The sequence below is a fragment of the Mobula birostris genome, chromosome 16 (assembly GCF_030028105.1).
Source record: "Mobula birostris isolate sMobBir1 chromosome 16, sMobBir1.hap1, whole genome shotgun sequence".
Taxonomy (NCBI): Eukaryota; Metazoa; Chordata; class Chondrichthyes; order Myliobatiformes; family Myliobatidae; genus Mobula; species Mobula birostris.
The window spans coordinates 2,481,259-2,500,817 of NC_092385.1; the positions used below are offsets into that span (position 1 = coordinate 2,481,259).

At 44.8% G+C, this 19,559-nt stretch overlaps 1 protein-coding gene across 7 annotated transcripts in view; it reads right to left on the reverse strand.

Annotated features, from left to right (window-relative positions):
* The window catches only part of usp19 (ubiquitin specific peptidase 19), a 218,843-nt gene extending 203,370 nt beyond the window's left edge, over nucleotides 1-15,473 (reverse strand). For all 7 annotated transcript variants that reach the window (XM_072280210.1, XM_072280211.1, XM_072280213.1 and 4 more), the window contains exons 1-3: nucleotides 15,099-15,473; nucleotides 12,507-12,628; nucleotides 3,682-3,975 (exon numbers count right to left, since the gene is read on the reverse strand). In XM_072280210.1, the coding sequence (XP_072136311.1) occupies nucleotides 3,682-3,820 (139 nt within the window). In that variant the 5' untranslated portion in view covers nucleotides 3,821-3,975; nucleotides 12,507-12,628; nucleotides 15,099-15,473. The remainder of the gene's footprint in view (nucleotides 1-3,681; nucleotides 3,976-12,506; nucleotides 12,629-15,098) is intronic.
* Between the last annotated feature and the right edge of the window lie 4,086 nt (nucleotides 15,474-19,559).

Consider the following 19,559-nt stretch of genomic DNA (forward strand, 5'->3'; position numbering starts at 1 on the left):
GAAGACGTAAAGAGTTGAAGAAGTTGGAATCTAATAGGAGATGGCAATGGACTATGGGAAAAAGGGAAGGAGGGGAACCAGATGGAGGAAGATATGGGTGAGGAGCAGGAGAGAGGAAGAGAAGGGGTAACAGAGCCAGAGGCATAAAGGAAATGGTGGGGGGGAGGGGAAGGGAGACAGAGGGAGTTGTGCCTGGAAGTTAGAGAAATTAATAATGCTATCAGATCCCACCAAAATAGAGGAGGCTGCATTCAGCACTCAATGCAATAAATGGATTCAATGTGAAGGTGCCTCAACTCGAAAGACTGCTTAGGGTTTTCTTGTAAATACGAGAGATTCTACAGAAACTAGGAATCCAGACAACATAGAAAAAATGCTGGAAGAACTCAGCAGTTCAGGCCTCAATCCAAAAGAGCAGCAGAAATGGACAGTTTTATGAAGAGATACCACCGAGCTAACTGCCCAATTGCCCTCATCAATTGTATTGCAACAATTTTACGACACGTCCTCCCACACCCAGTCCATATACCAAGAGCCATTAGAGGGGTGATATGTACCCAATTCCTGGCCTCTCCTCAACCGGGCCACAGAAAGTCCTCTCACAAAGGGGAAAATACTTTTGAGCCAAGTTCAGACATAAAAATTGACAATTCTACACCCTATAAGGGTTGGAGATGTACTCATGCCCAGGAAATTGCAGGTTAAAGGACAATTTTCAGTGGGTGAACAGTTAGGGAACAGTGACCACAATTCCTTAACTTTCAGGCCAGCTATAAATGAAGATAGGTATCGTCCTTGTGGGAGAATTTTAAATTGTAATAGGGCAAATTTCTGAGGGCATTAGGCAGGAACTAAGAAGTGTTAATTGGGAACACCTTTTCTCTGGTAAGTCCACATCAAACATGTGGAGGGTGTTTAAAGATCAATTGCACAAAGTACAGGAAAGATAAGTTGCTGTTAAAAGGAAGGATGGGGATGGAAAGATAAGAGAAGCTTGGATGTCCAGAGAGGTGATGAATTTACTCAAGAAGAAAAAGTAGCATGTAAAGCTTCAGAAGTTAGGATCAAATGAAGCACATGAGGAGTATAAAGAAGCCAGACAAGAACTCAAGAACGGAATTAGGAAAACCAAGAAGGCCCAAGAAAAGTTCTTGGCAAGCAAGATTAAGGTGAATCCCAAGGCAATCTATACATACATCAAGAGTAATTAGATAACTAGGGAGAGGGTAGGACTACAAGGATAAGTGGGGGGGGGGGGGGGGGGGGAGAGAAACATTGCATGTTTGCAGAGAATGTGAGTGAGATACCCAGTGGGTACTTTGCTGCAGTATTTACCAAGGAAATGGAAGACCAGGAGATCAGTGCTGAGTGTATAAATATGTTAAAACATTTAGGGGTCAAGTAGGAGGAAGTGTTAAGGTGGATAAATCCCCTGAGCCTGATGGGATTTACCCCATGTTATTGAAGGAGGCAAGAGATGAGATGAGTATCACTGTGTCCTCTCTAGCCATAGGTGAGGTTCCCGTGGACTGGTGAGTAGCTAATATTGTACCTCTACATAATAAGGGAACAAGGGCAAATCCTGGGAATTCTTGGCTGGTGAGTCACATCAGTTGTAGGAAAATTGCTGGAGAAAATTCTTAGGGATTGGATAAGTGCATCTGGAAACCCATGGACTAATTAATGCTTTGTGTATGGCAAGTCATGCCTTACCAACCTGATTGAGTTTTTTGACAAGGTGACGAGAGAGATTGATGAGGATATGTTGTCTACATGGATTTTAGTAAGGCACCTAACAAAGTCCCTCATGGGAGGCTAATCTAGAAGATTAAAATGCATGGGCTGTGATGAATTGGCTGTTTGGATTCAGAACTGGCATGTGCACAGAAGCCAGAAGGCAGTAGTTGAAGTGACTTATTCAAGCTGGTGGTCCGTAATCAGTGGAGTTCCATAACGATCTGTGCTGGGACCTCTGCTTTTCTGATGTACATAAATGACCTGGATGAAAATGCAGACGGGTGGGTTAGTAAATTGCGGAAGATACCAAGATTGATGGAGTTGTGGATCCTGTGGAAGACTGGCAAAGAATACAGCACGAAATAGATCAGCTCCAGATATGGGCTGAGAAATGACAGATGGCATTTATCCCAGATAAATGTGAGGTGTTGCACCTTAGTAGGGCAAGATCCTTAAGTGTTGCTGAGCAGAGAGATCTTGGGATCCAAGTTCATAGCTCCTTGAAAGTGGTTACACAGATCGATAAGGTAGTTAAGAAAGCTTATAAAATTCTTACTTTTATTAGTCGAGACTGAGTACAAAAGTCAGGAGATTATGTTGCAACTTTATAAAACATAGTTAGGCCACATCTGGAGTATTATGTACAGTTCTGGTTGCCCCACCCAAAGGATGCTCATACTTTGGAGAGGGCGCAGAAGAGGTTTACCAGGATGCTGCCTGGTTTAGAGGACATGTGCTATCATGAGAGGCTGGATAAACTTAGGCTGTTTTCTCTGGAGTGTCAGAAGCCAAGGGGAAATCTAATAGAGGTTTACAAGATTATGAGGCATAGATAGAGTGGACAGAGAGGATATGTTTCCCAGGGTTGAAGTGTCTAATACCAGAGGGCACGCACTGAAGGTGAGAAGAGGTAGGTTCAGGGGGGATGTGAGGGGCGAGTTTTTTTTACTGAGAGAGTCCCAGATGCTTGGAATGCACTGCCCAGTATTGTTGTAGAGGCAAATACATCAGAGGCTTTTAAGAAAAGTTTGGATAGGCACATAAATGTAAGAAAGATGGAAGGATATGGACACGGTGCAGGTAGGAGGAATTAGTGTTTGGGTGTTTTTGATTTGGTACAACACTGTGGGCCAGATGGCCTGCTTCTGTGTTGTACTATACTGTTCTATGACAAAAATAGCAAATCAAGAAAACTAACCAAAAACCAATATCCAAATTCCCACCAAGCTATAATGCAAGACTAAAATCCTGATGAATAGTCTTTGCCCAAAATGTTTTGTTTATTGATTTCCATAGATGCTGCCTAACCTGCTGCATTCCTCCAGTATTTCTGTGTGAAGATAGTGTGCTCACTGGTTGACATCAGTTCCCAAATCTCGTCATTTTCAAATGTCTTGGCCTTGCTGTCACCTTGATATCTGAGCTCTTTCAGCTCTGTTCTCTTGCAGAACTTGTTTACTTTGCCTGATCTCTGGTGGCCTCACCTTCGTCTCACAAGGCCCTAAACTGCCCCACTTCTTTCTCTGTGAAAGCACTCCTTAAAATGTTTAACACCCACCTTTTGTAATCTGACTTAATATCTTTACTTTCAGCCTTGTGTAAATGTTGTTTGTTCTGTGAAACACTTTGTGATGGTTTGTTACAACAAAAAGGTACTATTTATAAACAGGGTCTGTAGCTGCAGTTTGATCAATGAAATGCACCTATGGTGCGGAGAGCTGTAGGTCCTTGCTAATGGGTCATGCTTCCTACAGCTTGTCAAAGGTTATGGGGGGAGAGGGAGGGGATGTGGTTGAGAGGGATAATAAATCACACCCATGATGGAATGGCAGAGACGGCTAAATGGGCTGAATGGCCTAGTTCTGCACCTGTACCTTACACTAGAGTGACAGCTTGCTGTGTTGAAGAATACTCAGTTCATCACCACACGTGCCAGTGTCGTACCTTTCTTTGGCTCACCGTCAGCGGTAACTTTCCCATCTTTGTTCTCCTGGTTGACTTTGTCCTTCAGCTTCTTCTTGTTTGCGGCCTCCTCCCGATTCCGTCCCAGTCTCCTCCTGCCGTTCTCAGCCGTACTGGCCATTTTCAGCCACTTGGCCGACAGAGGAGCACTGCTTGCGTCACTGATGGGATCTGGCTCAGGGTTTCGTCGTTTCTTTCCTGGCCCAGCTATTTTGGCGGCTCTGGATGGATGAGCTCTCAGACAAAGAAAGACTGGCCAGAACGCCCAGGGTTAGGCTGCAACAGAAGGCAAAAGGCACATTATTCATAGTGCCAATTCAGGGAAGGGTTCTTTCCAGCAATTAGCACCTAAAATAATAGAACTGCAATAATTTGTAGCACCAAGTATTTCTTAGCATCATGTTCGTGTCCTCAAGCAACCAGTAGTGCTGAAATATTTAGCTTATCCAAGCTCAATCAGCAGCACTTGACTTGGCAGTAGCTTCATGATCCACAAGTTTTGACAGGCACTTTCAGGGCAGTGCCAAGGCTAAAATGTTAAACCAAACCCTTAGTTATTCATTGAGGTGCACACACAGTCACACAACAATACTGCTGACAGAAGCAGAGTTTCCCTTCTGTACTGCTCCATCCTTCAACTGACAGCACACAAAAATAGATCTTCTCATTATCACAGAAGGCAAAACAGCAGTGAGATCATGGACCGTATCTGGATTACAGAGGAAGTGATTCTGTCTTGAGGCAAATTAGCAGGGATAAATTCCCAGACCTGACAAGGTGCCCCCTTGGACCTTATGGGAGGCTAGTGTGAACTTGCAGGAGCCCTGGCAGGGGCATTTAAAACATCCTGAGTTGCCATCAGATTGATGCATAGCTAATGTTGTTCTATTATTTAAGAAAGGCTCTCAGAATAAACCAGGAAATTATAGCCCGGTGAGCCTGGTGTCAGCAATGGGTAAACTATTGGGAGGTATACTAAAGGACCAGATATATATTTGGATACACAGGAACTGATGAAGAATAGTCAACATGACTGTGTGTGTGGTAGGTTGTGTCCTAAGAGATTTTGGAGGCAGTTACCTGGAAAGTTTATGAAGGAAATGTAGTGGATGTTATCTACGTGGACTTTAGCAAGACCTTTGACAAGGTCCCACGTGGGAGATTGGTCAAAAAAGTTCAGTGTCTTGGCATTCAGATGAGGTAGTAAATTGGATTAGACACTGGCTTTGTGGAAAAAGCCAGAGAGTGGCAGTAGATGACTGTCTCTCTGACTGGAGACTGGAGATTAGTGGAGTGCTGCTGGGATCAGTGCTGGGTCTGTTGTTGTTTGTCAACTATATCAAGAAGCTGGATGGCACTGCAGATAACATCCAAGATTGGGGATATAGTGGACAGTGAGGAAGGCTATCATGGTTTGCAGCAGGATCTGGACCAGCTGGAAAAATGGGCAGAAAATTGGCAGCATACACAAAATGTTGGAGGAACTCAGCAGGCCAGGCAGCATCTATGAAAAAAAGCACAGTCGTTGTTTTGGGCCGAAACTCTTCAGCAGGACTCAGAAAAATAGTATATGGAATTTAATGTAAACAAGTGCGAGGTGTTAAACTTCAGTAAGATCAAGCAGGGTAGGTTTTACACAGTGAACAATAGGGGATCAGAGAGTGCGATAAAATAAAGGGTTCTGGGAATACAGGTCCATAATTCACTGAAAGCGGCATCACAGGTAGATAGAGTTGCAAAGAGAGCTTTTGATACCTTGGCCTTTATAAATCAAAGTATTGAGCACAGGAATTGGGAGTTACATTTAAGTGTAGAAGACAATGGTGAGGTAAAATTTGAAGTATGCAGTTCTGGTCACCTGTTAACAATAAAATTGAAAGACAGCAGAAAAAAATTACAAGGATATTGCCAGGACTTGAGAACCTGAGTAATAGGAAAATATTTGATAATAATAATATTAAATATTTTATTGATCCCAAGTGAGAAATTATTTTGTTACAGCAGCAACATTTAAAAACACAACTTAATAATAAATATAATATTAACTAAAGTACAGAATAATTTACCAATGAGCAATAATAAAATATTAAATAATAGAACAGAGACTATTGTACTATGATGTATATAGATTCAATAGGTCGGATATGGTTCCCTAGAGCGTAGGAGAATGAGGGGAGATTTAATAGAGGTATACAAAATTATGAGGGGTACAGATAGGGTAAATGCAAGCAGGCTTTTTCCTGAGGTTGGGTGAGACCAAAGCTGAAATGTTTAAAGGGAATCTGAGGGGGAAGTTCTTTACTCAAAGGTTGGCGAGAGTGCGGAATGAACAACCAGCAGAGGTGGGAGATGGGGGTTCCATTTCAACACTTAAGAGAAGTTTAGTTAAGTACATAGGATGGTATGGAGGAATATTGTCTGGGTGTGGGTCAATGGGACTAGGTACAGACTAGATGGGTCAAAAGGCCTGCTTCTGTGTTAGCGCTCTCTATGTCAAAATAGTGTTCTGGAAAGTTCCAAAGTTGTTAAAACCCCATCCAAAACTAAACAGCATACAACTTCAAGAACTTCCGTCTATGATAGTTTGAGGCAAGAATTAGAAATCACATTAGAAGGGAATGGCCTTCCGATATTGTACAAAGTGACACCCTGCATTCACACTAATGTTTACTATTGCAGACGAGGGTGTACAAAGTAACACCTTGCATTCACACTAATGTTTACTATTCCACACAAGAGCGTACAAAGTGACACCCTGCATTCACACTAATGTTTACTATTCCACACAAGTGTACAAAGTTGTGGTCGTGGCTATCCCTCAAGGTCAAGGATTATGGTCTTCATTCTGTTGATCTACTTATGGGCTCTCAAGTGGCTCATGAGTCCAATCTTGGCCTTGAAAGTTCTTCCGCATTCAGGACAGGTAGTTCCAGATGGCAGATTGGGCTTTGGTTGTTGCTGCCTCTCTTTCCATTTTCTTCTCTTTTCTTCTAATTCTGCACATCTGTTGGCTTCAAAAGATGCTATCCCTTCTCGGATGATGGTTTGCCAGAGTTTCCTGTCCTTGGCATTGGTTTCCCAATTGTTGATGTCGATGTTACATTTCTTCATGTTGGCTTTTAAGACATTTTTGAATCTCTTCTGTTGTTCGCCTCTTTTACGTTTGCTGCCTTTAAGCTGGGAGTAGATTTGTTTCGGCCGATGTTCGTCTTTCATCTGAACAACATGACTGCTCCATCTTAGTTGGTTCTTGATGACGTAGGCTTCAATGCTTGTTATTTTTGCTTCATTTAGCACGCTGACATTGGTTCTTCTATCTTCCCAGCTGGTATTTAAGATGTTTCTAAGACAGTGTAGATGGAACTTTTCAAGCACCTTCAGATGTCATCAGTATGTTGTCCAGGTTTCTGATGCATACAGGAGCATTGGGAGTACCACTACTTTGTACACTAACATTTTGGTGTCTGTTCGGATGTCACAATCATGAACAATCAAACAAAGTGACACCCTGCATTCACACTAATGTTTACTATTCCACACGAGGGTGTACAAAATGACACCCTGCCACATTCTCACTAATGTTTACTATTCCACATGAGGGTGTACAAAGTGACACCCTGCCACACTCTCTCTAATGTTTAGTATTCCACACGAGGGTGTACAAAGTGACACCCTGCATTCAGACCAATGTTTACTATCCCACATAGAAAGTGTTCCATGTCCCAGCAAAGACGTAGTTGAACTTCAGCTTAACTTCACAAACTGTATATCATTTGCTTAAACTATGCCAAATGTACCTGGCAGGTACTCTGATAATAAAACAGTTCAGGCTTATTTGCAAATACAATAAGTTTTGTACAGAGCAAATTTTTAAAAAAACCTGAAATCAAGCTCTACTTGCAATCATTCTGTGACCATTGTAAAACAACTTCAACGTCTAGGAAAGGGGTTGTTAAATTTAGTCATTAAATCTGTTATGGTTATTGTTCTATAGATTTATTGAGTATGCCCACAAGAAATTGAACTTCAGGGTTGTAGATGGCAACATATGTACTTTGATGATAAAATTTACTTTGAAATTATTTCTTGTCAGCATTTTTAAAGATTGTAAAATCCTCTACACCACTTGAATGTGAGAAGATATTTTCAAGCTAAACAGACGGAGCACTGCAGAGACAGAAAACAATCTCCAACTTGGCCTCTGGGTACTTCAGCAAAGCAGACCTTATTGTTCATTCCAAACTCAATGGCTTCAATAGATACAGTTAAAACAGCAACAACACTGTGCATGCAATTTACAAAGTGATAAAAGTATAAAAATATTACAAGGCCAATTTTGTCAAAACCAGCCTGGGCAGAACATATGACAATAGTGAAGTAGTGGTGGAAAAAAACACAACACGGTTCAATAACAAAACATGTCATCAACCTCCAATTTGTTACAAACATCTCCCTCAGGTGACACACTTGATCTTCAAGTGTGTTAGCACATACATCACCATTCTAAAAGAAACTACCCAGTTCATTGTCTCTATGATACAGCGTACTATGTTTTCTAAAAAGACAAGAGTGAACAGGGAAAAAAGCAGCTTGCAGTTGCTTAAATACTCTCCAAATGTCATGCTGTAATGTTTTAGTCAGCATGAGATGGCAAAGTGAGATACATGCTACTGTAGAAATTGGCTTGAATTGTGGCATCCAGTAAAATGTGTCATTTTGCACCAACAACCAACACAGTCCGTGGAAGTGCTAGGGACTGCCCTCTCAAGTGTCTCTGCACTTACGTCACCAACATAGCGTGCTCACAACTCTCTAACCATAACCTATACATTTTTGGAATGTGGGAGGAAAGCAGAGCATGTGGAGAAAACTCATGCAGTTACAGGTAGAAAGTACAAACTCTTTACAGACAGCAGTGCAAATTGATCTGCAATCACTGGTGCTGTAAAGCGTTATGCTAACCACTACACTACCATGCTGCGCTATCCATTTAATCATAAATGTCACAACATGGTGATACAATGCTTGCACAATTAAACCAATTTTATTAATTCTGTTTTCCACTTGTTAAAGCACCTGCATATTAACCAGTAAAAATTAAATTAAAAAAGAAAATCATTTCAAATTCAGGAGTATTTATAATAGCTTTATTATAAAGAAGTTATTCTAGGCTATAAAGTTTAACTGACTGCTTTAGGCTGGTTCTTGAACGTTGTTATTGTCAGGGGAGGTAATGGGAACAAGCTCCCCCTACCAATTAAATGCTCCCAATAGTGTACATCCCAAGTAGCCTCTGACAACCAAGTCCAGCTCCTGGCCTTCATGTGTGGCATAGCTACTAAGCCCAGCGGAACTGTTTGTACTGACAGGAGAAGGGTTTGCTGGTGCCTTAAAACCAGTTACTCCAGGCCAATGGGGGTCCGTTACCATGGATGGCAGCTCACCTAGAAGGAAAACTATGATCACAAACCTCTACCGCTTCGCAGCTAATCCACTCACAGGGAAGGCTTCAGAAGTAAACCCAGAGGAAAGACCTGGAGGAGTCCCTTAGGCAGTCCTACATTGAGTTCAATGCTGACTGGCAACTCCTGCGACACCACTGGTGCCAAACTGTATGGTTCTCTGTATTCCTTTAGATTCATCAGAGGGAAAAACCTGCTACATGGACACCAGTTTGCTCTCCAAATGCAAACACAGCAAAGAGTTAAATTGTACCACAGAGGCAAAATTCGAAAAGGGTGAAAAATGCAGGACTGAAGGTGCTGTATTTAAATGTTGTAGCATTCGGAATACGGTGGACGAACTTACGGCGCAATTAGAGATTGGTCGGTATGACACTGTGGGCATCACTGGGTCATAGCTCAAAGGCGGCTACAGTTGGGAGCTTAACATCAAAGGATGTACTTTGTATCGGAAGGACAGGCAGGAAGGCATAGGCAGTGGTGTGGTTCTGTTGGTAAGAGATGGAATTACATCTTTGGAAAGAGGTGACACAGAGTCAGAGAATGTTGAATCTTTGTGGGTGGAGTTAAGAAACTGCAAGTGTAAAAAAAACAATTATAGCAATCATATATAGGCCTCCAAATAGTAGTCAAGATGTGGGATTGAGATTGCAAAGGGTGTTGGAAAAGGCACATAATAAGGGTAATGACACAATTCTAATGGGGTACTTCAGTACGCAAGGGGATTGGGAAAATCAGGTTGGTGCCGGATCGTACCAGGAGGAATTTGTTGAATGCATATGAGATGTCTTTTTAGAGCAGCTTGTGCTTGAGCCTACCTGGGGAAAGGCTATCTTAGATGGGGTGTTGTGTAACAACCCAGATCTTATTAGGCAGCTTAATGTAAAAGCAGTGATCATAATCTGATCGAATTCATACTGCAATTTGATAGGGTGAAGCATAAGTCACATGTATCAGTATCGCAATGGTATAAAGGGAATTATAGAGGCATGAGAGAGGAGCTTGCCCAGGTGGATTGGAGGAGGATACTGGCGGGGATGACGGCAGAACATAGGCGGCCGAAGTTTCTGGGAATACTTCTCAAAGCATAGGATGGCTATATCATACAGAAGTACTAGTTCTCAACCCAGTGGCAAAAGTGACTCTCACGGAGTATATGGATACCAAAAAAGCAGGTTAAAAACATCAGTGTCTATTTAGCCACAGAATAATGTACAGAAGAGGAACTGAATTATATTTTGTTTGGAAATGGAGAGATCACTTATTTGAAAATGTCACCTTCTAACATTGATAAAACTTGTTCTTTGTATGCAATCTCTTCCCTTGAATCTGTTTAAAGTTTTGCTGCCAAAGTTCCAAATAATGTGAACTGTTGATTCGTTAATAACTTGCTGCATGTCAGTTCTGTCAACTCCTTTTTTGCAGTGGTGTAGAATCATGCAGTCATACACCAATCACCGGTCAATTACTATTAATGCGCAAAGTTTTTCTTAAAGAGAACCTGCCCATTGTACTCCATCAATGTGAACCTTATAGAATAACACCGTAGGGCCAAGGTGCTTTGGTTCTTTGTCTTTTTCCTGCAACTGGACCAAAACTTGCCACTACCTGGTCATGGTTTCAAGTTTAAAGACTAGCATGGATGCCATTGAACTGATTCTAGAATGCTCCACACAATGCCGTCAGTTAATGTGACTAACTATACCCATCTCAATGGCAGATAACATGGAAAAGCCTTTCATGCAGGGACATTTATATGGCAACTTTAACACAAGAGAACAGTGACATTTCTCAGCAGAAGCACCTTACAAAGCAAGGTGAGAGGTAGGTTAAAAGAAATCTTAAAGGGCTGGAGGCATGATGACAGAGATGATTGGGAGGTCAGAATCAGAGGAGCAAGGTTTTGGGATTCAGAGATTACACAAGAGCATAGAGCAAGCTTACTTTATTAGTCAAAGCACTGCATTCAAGAGTCTTGATTTATAAACCTCTGGTTGGGCCGTATCTGGGGTTCTGCATTCAGTTCTGGTCACCCTGTGATAGGAAAGATAGGGAAACTGGAGAGGCTGCAAAAGACGTTCACCAGGATGTTGCCTGGATTAGAAGGCATGTGCTACAACGACAGGTTGGGCAAACTCGTTGTTTTCTCTGAGGGGAGACCTGACAGAGGTTTAGAAGATTATGAGAGGCACAGGCAGAGTAGATAGTCAGCACCTTCTTCCTCTGTGTTGAAATATGCAATACTGCATTTGGGTGAGGGGTGAGGGGTGAGGGGTGGGGTAGGAGTGCGAAATGCATGGATTTCCTCCGAGTGCTCCAGTTTCCTCCAACATTCCATAGTAGTACAAAGTAGGGCAAGTAAGCTGTGGGCATGCTATGTTGGTGCCAAAAGCATAAGATACTTGCCCCAGGACATCATATGTTTGTTGTTGATGCAAATGATGCACTTGACTATATGTTTCAATGTACATGTGATAAGTAATGCTAATCTTTCAGGGGTTTGAGAGAGTCTAACATACATAATTATGTGGAGAAAAGAAGGATACACACCACGTGCAGTTCAATGCTTTGAGTGATTATGCAGAAAGTTTGAAGTTAATAACTCATCTCCTTCTACCTTAGGCCACGAACTTATCAATGACCTCTGATAAGTTATTAACTTCAAACTTTCTGTATAATCACTCAAGAGTTGACCTGCATGTGCATGTAAGGAGAGCCGTATAACTCAACTCCTTCTACCTTAGGCCACAAACTTATCAATCACCCCTGCTGAGGACACTTTCTGGAGGTCTAAGATCCGTATGCTCCACGACCACTGGACGAAGTGTGTAAATGTAGGAGGGGACTATGTTGAAAAATAAATGTGCTACGTTTTCTAAAATTGACTCCTTCTACCTTAGGCCACGGACTTATCAATTACTCCTCATATTTATCAGCTAAATGCGCCTCTGTTAAAAGAGTTGCTGACATTACAAAAATGTGACTACATCCAGTTTTAGCAGTCATACCAATAGCAAGCCTCTGTGCAAACAATTCCAAATTTGTGAATCAAAATGTAGTAAATGCAACGCATAAGCTCTTTGGAGGCCGTCAAGTTCTGAAATGTTACAGTTCTACAATAGTAACTAAACTTCACATCCTTTACTAACTGCAAAACGCTTCCGGACACAAAAGGTGTTTGTTATTGCTGTATCAATGGAATAGTGCACTACAGGATTCACCCCCCTGCTTGCTCAGGACCAGGCGGAGACCAAGAAAACAGTAAAGAACAGGTATGTAGATTAGCATGAGGATCTGTAAACCAACTCACTCAGAATTACTCTGGATTGATGCACTAACACTCACCTCGGATAACAATTTAACAGACCCGTTTCTGAATGTGTGTGCTATTTACAAGGCAGAGGAGCACAGTAACACATCAGGACATTAACATCTACAGGAACACAGAATCCAAATGCTTCCACGACCTGACAAAACAAAAAGAAAACATACTATAAAGGGCTATGGTTTTCTGAAAAGGACGTTGGGATGCAAGTGGAGGGACGAGTGTCAGTGGGAAAAAGCACTTGTAAATAGGACTCCATAACAAAATAACATATTTATCAACATGTGAATGCCAACATCTGTTCACAACGCTACACAACCAGTGTTTAGGGAGGTAAGCCAATGTGACTCCGTGCGCCTGTGTCAATCCAACTTCTGATCCAGTGTACCCGTGCAGACCTCACAACACCTGCCTCCACCCAACCAGCTCCCCAACCAAATCTACCCCTCTGACTTCGCACACCCATATCAAACAGGTTGTCCGTGTCAACCCTCTCCCACATAATCGCATTCCATGCACTCAACGACCCAATATGTCCACATAAATCCACTCCCCAACCCTGTGCCCACATAACTGGAACATTAGAATAGAGCACAGGAACAGACCATGTGGGTCAGTGTCTGCGCCATTACTATAATGCTATCAGTCTGCACACCATCCAACCTGCATATTCATGAGCCCATCTCAAATACTACAAAAATATCTGCTTTCATCATCTCTCCAGCCACCCACCACCCTCTAAGAAAAAATCTTGCCTTGCACATCTCCCTTAAATTTTTCTCCTTGCAAGTTAAATGCATGCCCTCTCATACAAGACATCTCCACCCTGGGAAAAAGAATTTGACAGTGTACCTATCTATGACCCTCGCAATTTAATAAACATAATATCTCCCCTCAGCCTCTGACTTTCCAGAGAAAACAAGTTTGTCCAACCTTGGTCAAATAATGTGGACATTTGGATTCAGAATTGGCTTGCCATAGAAGGTAGAGGGTAGTGGTCAACGGGACCTATTCTGGTTGGAGGTCTATGATAAGTGGTGCTCCAGAGGGATCTATACTGGGTCCTCTGCTGTTTGTCACACGAGTGATATCAACAAAAACACAAGTGGGTAGGTTAGTAAATTTGCAGATGATACAAGGATTGGATGTGTTGCAGACAACAGAGAAGACTGGCAAAGAGTACAGAGGAATATAGATCATTTGGAGATATGGCAGATATGAAGAAATACACTTTGGGAGATGAAATATAGAGACAGTACATTGTTAACAGCAAGACCCATTACAGAGGTGCCATGCAAAGGGACCTTGAGGTCCAAGTCCATAGCTCCCTGAAAGTGGCAACACAGGCTGGTAAGGCAAGAAAGGCAGCATATCACATGCTTGGCTTTATTAATCCAGGAAATGAGTTCAGGAGTCAGGAAGTGATGCTGCAGCTTTATAAATCGCTACAGTTCTGGTTGCCCCATTATTGAAAGGATGTCAAGGCTTTGGGAGAGGATGCAGAAGAGGTTTTACCAGGATGCTATCTGGATTAGAGATCATGTGCTGTAACAAAAGGATGGACAAACTTGGGTTGTTTTCTCTGGAGGCTGAGGGGAGATCTGATGTTTATATTACAAACCTTTCATAAGATTTTAAAATTAACCCCCCTCCCCAAATCCTGGTGTACGTCCCACACTGACCCAGCCCCCCTCCACCTCCACCTCAGTGAGAGTCCCACACTGACCGAAACCCCCATCACTATTCCAGTGTGTGTCCCACACTGACCCAAACTCCCATCACTATTCCAGTGTGTGTGTCCCACACTGACCCAAACCCCTCATCACTATTCTGGTGTGTGTGTGTCCCACACTGACCCAAACCCCCCCATCCCCACCCCAGTGTGTGTGTCCCACACTGACCCAAACTCCCATCACTATTCCGGTGTGTGTGTCCCACACTGACCCAAACCCCCCCATCCCCACCCCAGTGTGTGTGTCCCACACTGACCCAAACTCCCATCACTATTCCGGTGTGTGTGTCCCACACTGACCCAAACCCCCCCATCCCCACCCCAGTGTGTGTGTCCCACACTGACCCAAACTCCCATCACTATTCCGGTGTGTGTGTGTCCCACACTGACCCAAACTCCCATCACTATTCCGGTGTGTGTGTGTCCCACACTGACCCAAACCCCCCCCCATCCCCACCCCAGTGTGTGTGTCCCACACTGACCCAAACTCCCATCACTATTCCGGTGTGTGTGTCCCACACTGACCCAAACTCCCATCACTATTCCGGTGTGTGTGTCCCACACTGACCCAAACCCCTATCCCCATTCCGGTGTGTGTGTCCCACACTGACCCAAACCCCTCATCACTATTCTGGTGTGTGTGTCCCACACTGACCCAAACCCCCCCATCCCCACCCCAGTGTGTGTGTCCCACACTGACCCAAACTCCCATCACTATTCCGGTGTGTGTGTCCCACACTGACCCAAACCCCTATCCCCATTCCGGTGTGTGTGTCCCACACTGACCCGTCCGCCCCTCTCTAGGTGTGTGTCAACATTAACCGTCCCCCAGCACCGTGTGACCTCCGCTTCCTTCCCGTAGCCGGGGCCTCGGTCTTACCTCCAGCCGCGAGCTTCGCTGGCTCTCGGGCTACCGCCCGACTCCAGACCGCTCACATAACCGACACTTCAGCGCCCGCGGTGTCTCAACGCCGCGGCCTCCCGCTTCCTCAGACGGAGGGCCTGGGTTTCCCTGCGTTGGGCCGAAGCCGGCCGGCGCCGTGGCCGTGGCCTCCGGGCGGAACCGAACCGGACTCGAGTCCCCGGTGTCAGATGGGAGAGGCGGAGAGAGTGAACGGGGGACACGGGGTCGCGATTGTCCTGTCCGGGGCCTCAGGTGGGCGCGGAGCGACGGACAAACACAAACTTCCGCCGTTGGGTCTACGTCACCGGCCAGAGGACGCTGCTGCGCGAGCCGGCCCGTGCCCACGTGACCGCGTCGTCCCACGTGACACATAGACGCTGTTGACCGCCCCGGTCAGGTAACGCGCAGGCGCAGCCGGACCGGGGATTCCCGCCTGCTGATGAGCACGTGGTGCGGCCGACGTACACGTGTAGGTGCGACCTGGTTAGGGGCCTGGTATTGGGGGTGAGAGCTGGGCTCAGAGCCTGGGGCCTGGGTGGTGCGGAGGCACCTGGGTCTTGGGTCGAGGGTGGCCAGGTCTCGGATTCTGGTCTTGGGGGTGAGAGCTGGGGTCAGAGCCTGGGGCCTGGGCGGTGCCGAGGTACCTGGGTCTTCTGAGAGGGGTGACCCGGAAACTGGTTCTCCATCACTATGCATTTATTATGTTTGTTATTGTAACACACAGTGACCGCAAAACAAAAAATATCACGATTATGTTGGTGATAATAAACCTGATTCTCATCCGTCTCTCAATTCAAATGTAACACCCTGGTTAAGGTTTTACTGCTAGGCTTTTACTGCTAATGCTGTAGGGTATTTCTTTTTAGAAACAAGAGAAAATCTGCAGATGCTGGAAATCCAAGCAACACACACGAAAAACACTGGAGGAACTCAGCAGGTCAGGCAGCATCTATATAAAAAGTACAGTTGATGTTTTCGGCTGAGACCCTTCAGCAGGACTGGAGGAAAAGAAGATGTGGAGTGGATTTCTATTTCTTTAAACAGTTTTCTGTAGAAGCAGTGTATTCTGCTGGTAGTGTTTGGAGATAAGGGGTTGTGATGTTCAGCTTAGGAATGTTGGTTCGGCCAATCAGGGTGGTGGAATTGGGAGAAGGTTCTTGAGGAAGCTGGATAGAGACGTTTTGTGACAAGGTCCTTTTTTGGAAGATGGAGAGAGAAGATCGGGAGAGCCAGTGGTAGGATTCAATCCAACTGGAATGCATGATTCGGTGAGTCTAGGATGGAGGATCTATCGGTGATCAGTGAATAAGCAGTTGATGCCATGAGTACAAGGACACCTCTAGCTTTTGGAAGATCTGAGTTCCAAATTTCTGCATATTTGACTGGTTTAATTTTAATGGCCCTTTTATTTATTTTCTTGTTTCTCTTTCTTCTTTAACAACTTTTTGATGAAGTGACATTCATATATCTTTCGTATAATTTTGAATACAGAGTATGATCTGTTATTTTTTGCTGATGGGTAATTGCTAGTGGGCGGCACTTACACAGTATTTACTCAGGTTGGGGTGCTGGTCATTAAAACGTCCCGGCTCTCCCGATCTGGTGGGACCCAAGTCCTATCGACAGTAAATGTACGGAGTTTGAGAAAGCTGATTGTCTCACCGCTGAGTCCATTGGCTTGTTAGTGAGGGGTTAACCACTCGTACTTCTAGTGATACATGGTAAAAAGGGGTTTCATTGTGGGGGCTTTCACCCGCTATCTGATTGGTTAATGCTGTGTGTTTGCTGTAAGAATTGATTAAGTGGTTTGTGTGCTTAAGTCTGTGTTTAGACTAGTGTCTGGGAAAGTAATTACAGACGCCACTGAGATTGCATTTTGCTGCGATTCAAGGAGATTACCCACAACTAAAGCTTGTGTTCTGAGCGGGGTGGGGAGCAGTCCAGTTGATTGAGGGCTTAAAAAAAATCTTCAAATGCCATTGAAGTATTAGGGGAAGTTACCCTTGTTGAATGGCGTTTTGATCAATTGACTGGTAAGGATGTTGTGTTAGTCCAGATTTGCAAGGACGTGTCGGGAGTAGATCTGCCTGGTACGATTGGGGCACCTGGAGAAGTGGGGTGTCACATACCCCGTGATGGGTTAAAGAACCAGCAGAAATGGAAAACACTTTGGAGTCTGGTATTGCTGCTAACTAATGCTATTTATTAGTAACTACGCAATACAGTAATATAAATGCAGATATATCAAACAGGTTAGCAAGGACTTTATATATAAATAAGTGTCACATGTGGGGAGCTGGGAACAGACCAGAGAATCAGGCAAGGACATGACATGGCTTCAGGACAGGACATGGCTGGGGTCTAGAGGCCAGAGCTTGGAGACAAGACAAGGCTCAGACTCCGAGCCCGAGACTGGACAAGGACCCAGAACCTGGGTCTTGCCTCGAGCTCAGACCCCAGAACCAGGCAAGGACATGACATGGCTTGAGGCTGGGGTCTTGGGTCTTGAGCTTGGCTTGGGATCCTCCAGGCTTGGGGTCTTCGTCTTGAAATGCAGAGGCTGATAACTCGGAGACTGGAGCTGAGAGACCGACTGGGAACTGAACATCAACATAGAGCAGGGACTTATCCTTCGACAAGCCAGGACTCATCTTTAACACAACACAAACATGAGACAGGACAGAACATAGACAGAGCCAGGACTTATCCTACGACAAGCCGGGACTCAACTTCACCTCCACACCAAGGTGGGGCAGGTCTGTCCATCAGGTAATGGCAGAATGGCCAGACTTACCCAATAGAAGCAAGGACAAGACAAGACAGGTCCCCCCGCAGGGCAACAGCTAAACAGCCTGGCTTACCCCACGGAGGCAAGGGCAAGACAAGACAGATCCCCTCGCAGGGCAACAGCAAAATGGCCTGGCTTACCCCACAGAGGCAAGGACAAGAAGAGGCAAACACCAAAGAACGACAGACAGTTCCATCTCTGCTCCGGGGAAGCTCCAAGTCTCAGTTCAGCCAGCAACCTCAGCTGGCTATGGAAACAGGCGGATCCCTACCTAGCTCGGAGTGGCTGGCAGCCACTCAGCTGGCCCAGGAAACAGCCAAATCCATACCACAAAGACCACTCCAATGAGTGGCAACAAGGCTGCATGAAGCAGTGGTCCTCCAACCAGGCCTAGAGATCACAAATGGTTTACTAGCCTTCCATCAGCAGGTTGCTCCAAGAGAGACTGATAAGACAAACCAGCAGCCCACACTCAACCCCAAGGCTACTTATATTGCAAGCCCAAAGATGGGAATCAGGTGCCTATGATTAACTCCAACAAGGGTCAGCTGGAAGACCCAGAGTCCTGAATCCACGGACCGGACCTTGAACTGGAATGGGGACTTCATGGACCGGACCATGACAGTAAGTGTGGAAATATGTGAAAATCAAGCTTCTTCAAGTCTAGGGTTAAATAGATATAGTCTTACAATGATGAGTAAAGTTCAGTTCAGTTCGTGGTATTGAGTTGAGTAGTGATGGAGAGAGAGAGAGAGGGAGATGTGAGTCTTCAGGTGAGCTGATGCCGTCGATCTTCCTGTTGTCCTCCAAAATCCCTTAGAAGTCACCGACTGTGACCAGAACAAAGGGGACCGTTCTTCTGTGGTGGAACTATCAACCCAGGCGAGGGTTGGACATACGAATAACTCCCCACTGGTCACTCCCTTTTCACACTGCGAGAGCCACTGATCAATCTTCCAAATCCCCCTTTTTCTGTGGGCACAACAAAGCTCATTCGGTGTCCAAAACCATGTGTCTGTAGGTCTAACAGCTGACCTTCTATTTATCTCACCGTGCCGAACACCAGCTGTCCATCAAGCAGCTCCTCTCCTCTCTGTCTGTAAGAATTTCTAAGCAGGCAGCGTCCTTGTAGAAAGTATAAACATGCTGTGAGCAGTCTTCGCCTCTCCCTCTCTCTTTCTTTCTCTCTCTTTTTAACAAGGTGTTTGTGTTGGGCACCTCTCTCTCTCTCTTTTCAAAAGCACAGTTCATAGGGGTAATTCAGGACCCCGTCACAGGGGCCATAGGCCATCCATACTTTTAGAGAGTAGCTGAGGGTGAAGAATTTGGAGACAAGTTTCCTGCATCTGAAGGCGGAGACTTTATAGGCAAGTTGTTTTCATTTCTGTGGGATGAGGAGTAGGAGCAGTCTGACGTGAAAGGTCTAACGGGTCCCTCAGTGGGTGGAGCTGGTTTCAGCAATTACCTCCTTCCTTTTTTACCAGTGGAAGGGGAAGGGGGAGGACAGAGCCCCTATATCCAACTATCCCATGAGGTGATACTGAAAAACGGATAAGCTCAGTCCCCGAGAAAAGTCCCCCGCCCCAACCTCAGAGACAGTTACCTACCCGAATGGTGCCAAATCCCAGGGCGGGGGAGCAAGATCAGCC